The 13195-nt window shown below is 44.7% G+C and overlaps 1 protein-coding gene across 3 annotated transcripts in view; it reads right to left on the reverse strand.

Moving 5' to 3' along the window:
* si:ch211-51h4.2 (uncharacterized) overlaps positions 1-13195 on the reverse strand; it is a 147967-nt gene that overhangs the window by 52241 nt on the left and 82531 nt on the right. For all 3 annotated transcript variants that reach the window (XM_058401581.1, XM_058401580.1, XM_058401582.1), the window contains one exon: positions 11915-12055. In XM_058401581.1, coding sequence (XP_058257564.1) covers positions 11915-12055 — 141 coding nt within the window. The remainder of the gene's footprint in view (positions 1-11914; positions 12056-13195) is intronic.

Consider the following 13195-nt stretch of genomic DNA (forward strand, 5'->3'; position numbering starts at 1 on the left):
GGTATTTGTGTGTGTGTGGGGGGGCATGTGGGTGTGAATGTGTGTGTGTGTGTGGGGGGCATGTGGGTATGAATGTGTGTCTCTGTGCTTGTGGGGGGTATGTGTATGTGTGTGTGTGGGGGGGGGTATGTGGGTGTGAATATTTGTGTGTGTGGGGGGGGGTATGTGATTGTGGATATGTGTGTGTGTCTCTGTGCTTGTGGGGGGTATGTGTGTTTGGGGGTGGGGTATGTAGGTGGGGTATGTGGGTATAAATATGTGTGTGTGTGTGGTTGGGGGGGTATGGGGGTATAAATATGTGTGTGTGTTTGGGGGGTATGTGGGTGTAAATATGTGTGTGTGTGTGTTTGGGGGGGGTATGTGGGTATAAATATGTGTGTGTGTTTGGGGGGGGTATGTGGGTATAAATATGTGTGTGTGTTTGGGGGGGGGTATGTGGGTATAAATATGTGTGTATGTGTGTTTGGGGGGGTATGTGGGTATAAATATGTGTGTATGTGTGTTTGGGGGGGGGGTATGTGGGTATAAATATGTGTGTATGTGTGTTTGGGGGGTATGTGGGTATAAATATGTGTGTGTGTGTTTGGGGGGGTATGTGGGTATAAATATGTGTGTATGTGTGTTTGGGGGGGGTATGTGGGTATAAATATGTGTGTGTGTGTTTGGGGGGGGTATGTGGGTATAAATATGTGTGTGTGTGTTTTTGGGGGGGGTGGGTGGGTATAAATGTGTGTGTGTGGGTGTTGGGGGGGGTATGTGTGTATAAATATGTGTGTGTGTGTGTGTTTGGGGGGGTATGTGGGTATAAATATGTGTGTGTGTGTGTGTTTGGGGGGGGTATGTGGGTATAAATATGTGTGTGTGTTTTTGGGGGGGTATGTGGGTATAAATATGTGTGTGTGTGTGTTTGGGGGGGGTATGTGGGTATAAATATGTGTGTGTGTGTGTTTGGGGGGGGTATGTGGGTATAAATATGTGTGTGTGTGTGTGTTTGGGGGGGGTATGTGGGTATAAATATGTGTGTGTGTGTGTTTGGGGGGGGTATGTGGGTATAAATATGTGTGTATGTTTTTTGGGGGGAATGTGGGTATAAATAGGTGTGTGTGTGTGTTTGGGGGGGTATGTGGGTATAAATATGTGTGTGTGTGTGTTTGGGGGGGGGTATGTGGGTATAAATATGTGTGTATGTGTGTTTGGGGGGGTATGTGGGTATAAATATGTGTGTGTGTGTTTGGGTGGGGTATGTGGGTATAAATATGTGTGTGTGTGTTTGGGGGGGGTATGTGGGTATAAATATCTGTGTGTGTGTTTGGGGGGGTATGTGGGTATAAATATGTGTGTGTGTGTGTGGGGGGGTATGTGGGTATAAATATGTGTGTGTGTGTGTTTGGGGAGGTATGTGGGTATAAATATGTGTGTGTGTGTGTGTGGGGGGGTATGTGGGTATAAATATGTGTGTATGTGTGTTTGGGGGGGTATGTGGGTATAAATATGTGTGTGTGGGTGTTTGGGGGGGGGGGTATGTGGGTATAAATATGTGTGTGTGTGTGTTTGGGGGGGGTATGTGGGTATAAATATGTGTGTGTGTGTGTTTGGGGGGGTATGTGGGTATAAATATGTGTGTGTGTGTGTTTGGGGGGGGGTATGTGGGTATAAATATGTGTGTGTGTGTGTTTGGGGGGGGTATGTGGGTATAAATATGTGTGTGTGTGTGTGTTGGGGGGGGTATGTGGTTATAAATATGTGTGTGTGTGTGTTTGGGGGGGTATGTGGGTATAAATATGTGTGTGTGTGTGTTTGGGGGGGTATGTGGGTATAAATATGTGTGTGTGTGTTTGGGGGGTGTATGTGGGTATAAATATGTGTGTGTGTGTGTGTGTGTGTGTGTTTGGGGGGGGTATGTGGGTATAAATATGTGTGTGTGTGTGTTTTGGGGGGGGTATGTGGGTATAAATGTGTGTGTGTGTGTGTGGGGGGGGTATGTGGGTATAAATATGTGTGTGTGTGTGTTTGGGGAGGTATGTGGGTATAAATATGTGTGTGTGTGTGTGTTTGGGGGGTATGTGGGTATAAATATGTGTGTGTGTGTGTTTGGGGGGGTATGTGGGTATAAATATGTGTGTGTGTGTGTTTGGGGGGTATGTGGGTATAAATATGTGTGTGTGTGTGTTTGGGGGGGGTATGTGGGTATAAATATGTGTGTGTGTGTGTTTGGGGGTTGGGGGGGTATGTGGGTATAAATATGTGTGTGTGTGTTTGGGGGGGTATGTGGGTATAAATATGTGTGTGTGTTTGGGGGGGTATGTGGGTATAAATATGTGTGTATGTGTGTGTTTGGGGGGGGTATGTGGGTATAAATATGTGTGTGTGTGTGGGGGGGGGTATGTGGGTATAAATATGTGTGTGTGTGTGTGGGGGGTATGTGGGTATAAATATGTGTGTGTGTGTGTTTGGGGGGGTATGTGGGTATAAATATGTGTGTGTGTGTGTTTGGGGGGGGTATGTGGGTATAAATATGTGTGTGTGTGTGTTTTGGGGGGGTATGTGGGTATAAATATGTGTGTGTGTGTGTTTGGGGGGGTATGTGGGTATAAATATGTGTGTGTGTGTGTTTGGGGGGGTATGTGGGTATAAATATGTGTGTGTGTGTTTGGGGGGGTATGTGGGTATAAATATGTGTGTGTGGGGGTTTGGGGGGGGTATGTGGGTAGAAATATGTGTGTGTGTGTGTGTTTGGGGGGGGTATGTGGGTATAAATTTGTGTGTGTGTTTTTGGGGGGGTACGTGGGAATAAATATGTGTGTGTGTGTGTCTGGGGGGGTACGTGGGTATAAAGATGTGTGGGTGTGTGGGTGGGGAGGGGATGTGGGTATAAATATGTGTGTGTGTGTGTGGGGGGGGTATGTGGGTATAAATATGTGTGTGTGTGTGTGTTTGGGGGGGTATGTGGGTATAAATATGTGTGTGTGTGTGTTTGGCGGGGGTATGTGGGTATAAATATGTGTGTGTGTGTGTTTTGGGGGGGTATGTGGGTATAAATATGTGTGTGTGTGTGTGTTTGGGGGGGGTATGTGGGTATAAATATGTGTGTGTGTGTGGGGGGGGTATGTGGGTATAAATACGTGTGTGTATGTGTGTTTGGGGGGGTATGTGGGTATAAATATGTGTGTATGTGTGTTTGGGGGGGGTATGTGGGTATAAATATGTGTGTATGTGTGTTTGCGGGGGGTATGTGGGTACAAATATGTGTGTGTGTGTTCGGGTGGGGCCTGTGGGGATAAATATGTTTGTGCGTGTGTTTGAGGGGGTATGTGCGTATAATTATGTGAGTATGTGTGTTTGGGGGGGTATGTGGGTATAAATATGTGTGTGTGTGTTTGGGGGGGGTATGTGGGTATAAATATGTGTGTGTGTGTGTTTTGGGGGGGGTATGTGGGTATAAATATGTGTGTGTGTTTGGGGGGGTGTGTGGGTATAAATATGTGTGTGTGTGTGTTTGGGGGGGTATGTGGGTATAAATATGTGTGTGTGTGTGTGTTTGGAGGGGGTATGTGGGTATAAAATATGTGTGTGTGTGTGTGTGTGTGTGTTTGGGTGGGGTATGTGGGTATAAATATGTGTGTGTGTGTGTGTTTGGGGGGGTATGTGGGTATAAATATGTGTGTGTGTGTTTGGGGGGGGTATGTGGGTATAAATATGTGTGTGTGTGTTTGGGGGTATGTGGGTATAAATATGTGTGTGTGTGTGTTTGGGGGGTATGTGGGTATAAATATGTGTGTGTGTGTGTTTGGGGGGTATGTGGGTATAAATATGTGTGTATGTGTGTTTGGGGGGGTATGTGGGTATAAATATGTGTGTATGTGTGTTTGGGGGGGTATGTGGGTATAAATATGTGTGTATGTGTGTTTGGGGGGGTATGTGGGTATAAATATGTGTGTGTGTGTGTTGGGGGGGGTATGTGGGTATAAATATGTGTGTGTGTGTGTTTGGGGGTATGTGGGTATAAATATGTGTGTGTGTTTGTTGGGGGGTATGTGGGTATAAATATGTGTGTGTGTGTGTGTGTTTGGGGGTATGTGGGTATAAATATGTGTGTGTGTGTGTTTGTTGGGGGGTATGTGGGTATAAATATGTGTGTGTGTGTTTGGGGGTATGTGGGTATAAATATGTGTGTGTGTGTGTGTTGGGGGGGTATGTGGGTATAAATATGTGTGTGTGTGTGTTTGGGTGGGGTATGTGGGTATAAATATGTGTGTGTGTGTGTTTGGGGGTATGTGGGTATAAATATGTGTGTGTGTGTGTTTGGGGGGGGGTATGTGGGTATAAATATGTGTGTGTGTGTGTTTGGGGGGGTATGTGGGTATAAATATGTGTGTGTGTTTGGGGGGGGTATGTGGGTATAAATATGTGTGTGTGTGTGTTTGGGGGGGTATGTGGGTATAAATATGTGTGTGTGTGTTTGGGGGGGTATGTGGGTATAAATATGTGTGTGTGTGTGTTTGGGGGTATGTGGGTATAAATATGTGTGTGTGTGTGTTTGGGGGGGTATGTGGGTATAAATATGTGTGTATGTGTGTTTGGGGGGGTATGTGGGTATAAATATGTGTGTGTGTGTGTTTGGGTGGGGTATGTGGGTATAAATATGTGTGTGTGTGTGTGTGTGTGTGTTTGGGGGGGGTATGTGGGTATAAATATGTGTGTGTGTGTGTTTGGGGGGGGTATGTGGGTATAAATATGTGTGTGTGTGTGTTTGGGGGTATGTGGGTATAAATATGTGTGTATGTGTGTTTGGGGGGGTATGTGGGTATAAATATGTGTGTGTGTGTGTGGGGGGGTATGTGGGTATAAATATGTGTGTGTGTGTGTTTGGGTGGGGTATGTGGGTATAAATATGTTTGTGTGTGTGTGTTTGGGGGGTATGTGGGTATAAATATGTGTGTGTGTGTATTTGGGGGGGTATGTGGGTATAAATATGTGTGTGTGTGTTTGGGGGGGGTATGTGGGTATAAATATGTGTGTGTGTGTGTTTGGGGGGGTATGTGGGTATAAATATGTGTGTGTGTTTGGGGGGGGGTATGTGGGTATAAATATGTGTGTGTGTGTGGTTGGGGGGGTATGTGGGTATAAATATGTGTGTGTGTGTGTGTGGGGGGTTGGTGTGTGGGTATAAATGTGTGTGTGTGTGGTGGGGGGGGTATGTGGGTATAAATATGTGTGTGTGTGTGTTTGGGGGGGGTATGTGGGTATAAATATGTGTGTATGTGTGTTGGGGGGGGTATGTGGGTATAAATATGTGTGTATGTGTGTTTGGGGGGGTATGTGGGTATAAATATGTGTGTGTGTGTTTGGGGGGGTATGTGGGTATAAATATGTGTGTGTGTGTGTTTGTTTGGGGGGGTATGTGGGTATAAATATGTGTGTATGTGTGTTTGGGGGTATGTGGGTATAAATATGTGTGTGTGTGTTTGGGGGGGGTATGTGGGTATAAATATGTGTGTATGTGTGTTTGGGGGGGGTATGTGGGTATAAATATGTGTGTATGTGTGTGTTTGGGGGGGTATGTGGGTATAAATATGTGTGTGTGTGTGTTTGGGGGGGTATGTGGGTATAAATATGTGTGTGTGTGTGTTTGGGGGGGTATGTGGGTATAAATATGTGTGTGTGTGTGTTTGGGGGGGGTATGTGGGTATAAATATGTGTGTGTGTTTTTGGGGGGGTATGTGGGTATAAATATGTGTGTGTGTGTGTGTGTGTTTGGGGGGGTATGTGGGTATAAATATGTGTGTATGTGTGTTTGGGGGGGGGTATGTGGGTATAAATATGAGTTTATGGGTGTTTGGGGGGGTATGTGGGTATAAATATGTGTGTGTGGGGGATTGGGGGGGGTATGTGGGTATAAATATGTGGGTGTGTGTGTTTGGGGGGGGTATGTGGGTATAAATATGTGTGTGTGTGTTTGGGGGGGGGTATGTGGGTATAAATATGTGTGTGTGTGTGTTTGGGGGGGTATGTGGGTATAAATATGTGTGTGTGTGTGTTTGGGGGGGTATGTGGGTATAAATATGTGTGTGTGTGTGTTTGGGGGGGGTATGTGGGTATAAATATGTGTGTGTGTGTTTGGGGGGGTATGTGGGTATAAATATGTGTGTGTGTGTTTGGGGGGGGTATGTGGGTATAAATATGTGTGTGTGTGTGTTTGGGGAGGTATGTGGGTATAAATATGTGTGTTTGTGTGTTTGGGGGGGGTATGTGGGTATAAATATGTGTGTATGTGTGTTGGGGAGGGGGTATGTGGGTATAAATATGTGTGTATGTGTGTTTGGGGGGGTATGTGGGTATAAATATGTGTGTGTGTGTTTGGGGGGGGGTATGTGGGTATAAATATGTGTGTGTGTGTGTTTGGGGGGGTATGTGGGTATAAATATGTGTGTATGTGTGTTTGGGGGGGGTATGTGGGTATAAATATGTGTGTGTGTGTTTGGGGGGGGTATGTGGGTATAAATATGTGTGTGTGTGTGTGTTTGGGGGGGGGTATGTGGGTATAAATATGTGTGTGTGTGTTTGGGGGGGGGTATGTGGGTATAAATATGTGTGTATGTGTGTTTGGGGGGTATGTGGGTATAAATATGTGTGTGTGTGTGTTTGGGTGGGGTATGTGGGTATAAATATGTGTGTGTGTGGGTTTGGGTGGGGTATGTGGGTATAAATATGTGTGTGTGTGTGTGTTTGGGGGGGTATGTGGGTATAAATATGTGTGTGTGTGTGTTGGGGGGGGGTATGTGGGTATAAATATGTGTGTGTGTGTTTGGGGGGGGTATGTGGGTATAAATATGTGTGTGTGTGTGTTTGGGGGGGTATGTGGGTATAAATATGTGTGTGTGTGTTTGGGGGGGTATGTGGGTATAAATATGTGTGTGTGTGTGTGTTTGGGGGGGTATGTGGGTATAAATATGTGTGTGTGTGTGTTTGGGGGGGTATGTGGGTATAAATATGTGTGTGTGTGTGTGTTTGGGGGGTATGTGGGTATAAATATGTGTGTATGTGTGTTTGGGGGGGTATGTGGGTATAAATATGTGTGTATGTGTGTTGGGGAGGGGTATGTGTGTATGTGTGTTTGGGGGGGTATGTGGGTATAAATATGTGTGTGTGTGTTTGGGGGGGGGTATGTGGGTTTAAATATGTGTGTGTGTGTGTTTGGGGGGGTATGTGGGTATAAATATGTGTGTGTGTGTGTTTGGGGGGGGTATGTGGGTATAAATATGTGTGTGTGTGTTTGGGGGGTATGTGGGTATAAATATGTGTGTGTGTGTGTGTTTTGGGGGGGGTATGTGGGTATAAATATGTGTGTGTGTGTGTTTGGGGGGGGGTATGTGGGTATAAATATGTGTGTATGTGTGTTTGGGGGGGTATGTGGGTATAAATATGTGTGTGTGTGTGTTTGGGTGGGGTATGTGGGTATAAATATGTGTGTGTGTGTTTGGGTGGGGTATGTGGGTATAAATATGTGTGTGTGTGTGTGTTTGGGGGTATGTGGGTATAAATATGTGTGTGTGTATTTGGGGGTATGTGGGTATAAATATGTGTGTGTGTGTTTGGGGGGGTATGTGGGTATAAATATGTGTGTGTGTGTGTTTGGGGGTATGTGGGTATAAATATGTGTGTGTGTGTTTGGGGGGGTATGTGGGTATAAATATGTGTGTGTGTGTGTGTTTGGGGGGGTATGTGGGTATAAATATGTGTGTGTGTGTGTGTTTGGGGGGGTATGTGGGTATAAATATGTGTGTGTGTGTGTTTGGGGGGGTATGTGGGTATAAATATGTGTGTATGTGTGTTTGGGGGGGTATGTGGGTATAAATATGTGTGTATGTGTGTTGGGGAGGGGGTATGTGGGTATAAATATGTGTGTATGTGTGTTTGGGGGTATGTGGGTATAAATATGTGTGTATGTGTGTTTGGGGGGTATGTGGGTATAAATATGTGTGTGTGTGTTTGGGGGGGGGTATGTGGGTATAAATATGTGTGTGTGTGTGTTTGGGGGGTATGTGGGTATAAATATGTGTGTATGTGTGTTTGGGGGGGTATGTGGGTATAAATATGTGTGTGTGTGTGTGTTTGGGGGGGTATGTGGGTATAAATATGTGTGTGTGTGTGTTTGGGGGTATGTGGGTATAAATATGTGTGTATGTGTGTTTGGGGGGTATGTGGGTATAAATATGTGTGTGTGTTGGGGGGGTATGTGGGTATAAATATGTGTGTGTGTGTGTTTGGGGGGGTATGTGGGTATAAATATGTGTGTATGTGTGTTTGGGGGGTATGTGGGTATAAATATGTGTGTGTGTGTTTGGGGGGGTATGTGGGTATAAATATGTGTGTGTGTGTGTTTGGGGGTATGTGGGTATAAATATGTGTGTATGTGTGTTTGGGGGGGTATGTGGGTATAAATATGTGTGTGTGTTTTTGGGGGGGTATGTGGGTATAAATATGTGTGTGTGTGTGTGTTTGGGGGGTATGTGGGTATAAATATGTGTGTGTGTGTGTTTGGGGGGGGGTATGTGGGTATAAATATGTGTGTATGTGTGTTTGGGGGGGTATGTGGGTATAAATATGTGTGTGTGGGTGTTTGGGGGGTATGTGGGTATAAATATGTGTGTGTGTGTTTGGGGGGGTATGTGGGTATAAATATGTGTGTATGTGTGTTTGGGGGGGTATGTGGGTATAAATATGTGTGGGTGTGTGTTTGGGTGGGGTATGTGGGTATAAATATGTTTGTGTGTGTTTGGGGGGGTATGTGGGTATAAATATGTGTGTGTGTGTGTGTTTGGGGGGGTATGTGGGTATAAATATGTGTGTGTGTGTGTTTGGGGGGTATGTGGGTATAAATATGTGTGTGTGTGTGTTGGGGGGGGGGTATGTGGGTATAAATATGTGTGTGTGTGTGTTTGGGGGGGTATGTGGGTATAAATATGTGTGTGTGTGTGTTTGGGGGGGTATGTGGGTATAAATATGTGTGTGTGTGTGTGTTTGGGGGGTATGTGGGTATAAATATGTGTGTGTGTGTTTGGGGGGGGTATGTGGGTATAAATATGTGTGTGTGTGTGTTTGGGGGGGTATGTGGGTATAAATATGTGTGTATGTGTGTTTGGGGGTATGTGGGTATAAATATGTGTGTATGTGTGTTTGGGGGGGTATGTGGGTATAAATATGTGTGTGTGTGTGTTTGGGGGTATGTGGGTATAAATATGTGTGTATGTGTGTTTGGGGGGTATGTGGGTATAAATATGTGTGTGTGTGTGTTTGGGGGGGTATGTGGGTATAAATATGTGTGTATGTGTGTTTGGGGGTATGTGGGTATAAATATGTGTGTGTGTGTTTGGGGGTATGTGGGTATAAATATGTGTGTGTGTGTGTTTGGGGGGGTATGTGGGTATAAATATGTGTGTGTGTGTGTTTGGGGGGGGTATGTGGGTATAAATATGTGTGTGTGTGTGTTTGGGGGGGGTATGTGGGTATAAATATGTGTGTGTGTGTGTTGGGGGGGTATGTGGGTATAAATATGTGTGTGTGTGTGTTTGGGGGGGGTATGTGGGTATAAATATGTGTGTGTGTGTGTTTGGGGGTATGTGGGTATAAATATGTGTGTGTGTGTGTGTTTGGGGGGGTATGTGGGTATAAATATGTGTGTGTGTGTGTTTGGGGGTATGTGGGTATAAATATGTGTGTGTGTTTGTTTGGGGGGGTATGTGGGTATAAATATGTGTGTGTGTGTGTGGGGGGGGTATGTGGGTATAAATATGTGTGTGTGTGTGTTTGGGGGGTATGTGGGTATAAATATGTGTGTGTGTGTGTGTTTGGGGGGGTATGTGGGTATAAATATGTGTGTGTGTGTGTTTGGGGGGGTATGTGGGTATAAATATGTGTGTGTGGGTGTTTGGGGGGTATGTGGGTATAAATATGTGTGTGTGTGTTTGGGGGGGTATGTGGGTATAAATATGTGTGTATGTGTGTTTGGGGGGGTATGTGGGTATAAATATGTGTGTGTGGGTGTTTGGGGGTATGTGGGTATAAATATGTGTGTGTGTGTTTGGGGGGGTATGTGGGTATAAATATGTGTGTGTGGGTGTTTGGGGGGGTATGTGGGTATAAATATGTGTGTGTGTGTGTTTGGGGGGGTATGTGGGTATAAATATGTGTGTGTGTTTGGGGGGTATGTGGGTATAAATATGTGTGTGTGTGTTTGGGGGTATGTGGGTATAAATATGTGTGTGTGTGTTTGGGGGGTATGTGGGTATAAATATGTGTGTGTGTGTTTGGGGGTATGTGGGTATAAATATGTGTGTGTGTGTGTGTTGGGGGGGGTATGTGGGTATAAATATGTGTGTGTGTGTTTGGGGGTATGTGGGTATAAATATGTGTGTGTGTGTTTGGGGGTATGTGGGTATAAATATGTGTGTGTGTGTTTGGGGGGGGGTATGTGGGTATAAATATGTGTGTGTGTGTGTGTTTGGGGGGGGTATGTGGGTATAAATATGTGTGTGTGTGTTTGGGGGGTATGTGGGTATAAATATGTGTGTGTGTGTTTGGGGGTATGTGGGTATAAATATGTGTGTGTGTGTGTGGGGGGGTATGTGGGTATAAATATGTGTGTGTGTGTGTGGGGGGTATGTGGGTATAAATATGTGTGTGTGTGTGTTTGGGGGGGTATGTGGGTATAAATATGTGTGTGTGTGTTTGGGTGGGGTATGTGGGTATAAATATGTGTGTGTGTGTGTGTTTGGGGGGGTATGTGGGTATAAATATGTGTGTGTGTGTTTGGGGGGTGTTTGGGGGGGTATGTGGGTATAAATATGTGTGTGTGTGTTTGGGGGGGGTATGTGGGTATAAATATGTGTGTGTGTGTGTGTTTGGGGGGAGGTATGTGGGTATAAATATGTGTGTGTGTGTGTGGGGGGGTATGTGGGTATAAATATGTGTGTGTGTGTGTTTGGGGGGGTATGTGGGTATAAATATGTGTGTGTGTGTTTGGGGGGTATGTGGGTATAAATATGTGTGTGTGTGTGTGTTGGGGGGGTATGTGGGTATAAATATGTGTGTGTGTGTGTGTTTGGGGGGGTATGTGGGTATAAATATGTGTGTGTGTGTGTTTGGGGGTATGTGGGTATAAATATGTGTGTGTGTGTGTTTGTTTGGGGGGGGTATGTGGGTATAAATATGTGTGTGTGTGTGTTTGGGGGGTATGTGGGTATAACATGTGTGTGTGTGTGTTTGGGGGGGGTATGTGGGTATAAATATGTGTGTGTGTGTGTGTTTGGGGGGTATGTGGGTATAAATATGTGTGTGTGTGTGTGTTTGGGGGGTATGTGGGTATAAATATGTGTGTGTGTGTGTGTTTGGGGGGGTATGTGGGTATAAATATGTGTGTGTGTGTGTTTGGGGGTATGTGGGTATAAATATGTGTGTGTGTGTGTTTGGGGGGGTATGTGGGTATAAATATGTGTGTGTGTGTGTTTGGGGGGGGGGTATGTGGGTATAAATATGTGTGTGTGTGTGTGTTTGGGGGGGGGGTATGTGGGGAGACATATGTGTGTGTGTGTGTTTGGGGGGGCATGCTTTTATATCTTTTATATCTTTTATATCTATATCTTTCCACATGAACAGGGATATCAGTTTCCGGGGATATCTGGCTGAGGCACACTGCTTTAAAAATCTTCTTTTTTTGGGGAAAAAATAAAGAAACCTAAATAAGACTAAATGTTTGGTGTTGGTTACTAAAGTTAAGGTTAAGGTTAGAGTTATGTGGGGCAGAGGATTAATTAACCGCATTAATAATTGTCACTAGATGGGCCTCACAAGTATAGTAAGACAAACGTCTGTATGCATGTGGTGTGTGTGTGTGTGTGTGTGTGTGTGCACTTACTCCTCCAGGGAGATGTTGGAGTAGATAAATGTGTGTGCCGGTCGAGTGGTCTCCATCCGGACCAAGCTGGTATTTAAGAGCTTCTCCTCCAGGATGGACTTGACAGCCATCTGGGGAACGATGTCTACCACTGCCCAACACCTGTATGAGGAGGACAGAGGCAGAGAAAGAAAAAGAGACATATTCTTCATTCTCCACCTCACAGGAGATCTCCAATGCAGGGAAAGCAAAGCCTTCCTGCTTCAGAGCGGAGAGATAATGAATAAAACAAATGAATAAACATTGTACGTTTGTTCTGGAAACTGCTTAATGAACACGAGATCAGATGTGATTATTTCCCTTGTGTGGGGGTAAATATAGTACACCATTTTTATTATAATACATTAAGAGCTTGTACACCTGTTTAATACCTCACGATTAATCACAGATGTAGGAACAGTGTGTGTTGATAAATCCACTGGATAATTCTTTGCTTTTGTCCTCCATAAGTTTATAATCCCCTCGCAGGTTCTAAACACAGTCAAGGTTTGAGCTGAAATTAGTATGTACAGGATGCAAGTGTTTCGGTGCCTTGGTAATGTGCAATAATTGCTTAAACATATGCTGTGCGAAATATTAGGAAATATTTGATAGCAGAAACAGCCGTGCACGCAATCTTCTCCTTAACTACTATATTAAATACAGGGGAGAGATCGCAACAAAGGTTAAAGCAGCCTGGAACGTTTATGCTCTGGCCTTGAGGAGTCAGTGCTAGGTCTGAAAGAACACTAGCTTTCTGTCATGGCTTGAATTACATGTTCTGTCCATACCACTGGGAAAGATACTTATATTTTTTTAATACTTTATACAATATTTGCCTAATATTCTGTAATCAGAAAGAGATTTATTAATAAATGGATTTCTTTATTAGACTCTCTAACACAGAAGCTTCACATTTATTTCCCTGACATTTTTTTGGCTTGGCCAAATATGAAAAATGGCTTTGCTTTGTACGGTTATTATTCTTGAAGATCAGGTACACTGCCATCCTCCTGCTGCTTACATAATCACAGTCCAGTGGTCAAAGAGAAGTCATTATCACAGGACACGAGTGTCTGTGTTCAAAGCTCATCTCCGTGTGCCAAAAGGCTTGTCTTTAGCCATGCTACCTGGGTGTTCCACACAAAGCGGATTATCCTCAGACCTGCGCCTCTCTCGCCATCGCTCAGTAAGATTCGAGAGAGAAAATGGGTCAGTGCCAGCCATCAGCATGCAGCTGCCGCATATTAATGACAAAGTCGG

Source organism: Hemibagrus wyckioides, linkage group LG10, assembly GCF_019097595.1.
Source record: "Hemibagrus wyckioides isolate EC202008001 linkage group LG10, SWU_Hwy_1.0, whole genome shotgun sequence".
Classification (NCBI taxonomy): domain Eukaryota; kingdom Metazoa; phylum Chordata; class Actinopteri; order Siluriformes; family Bagridae; genus Hemibagrus; species Hemibagrus wyckioides.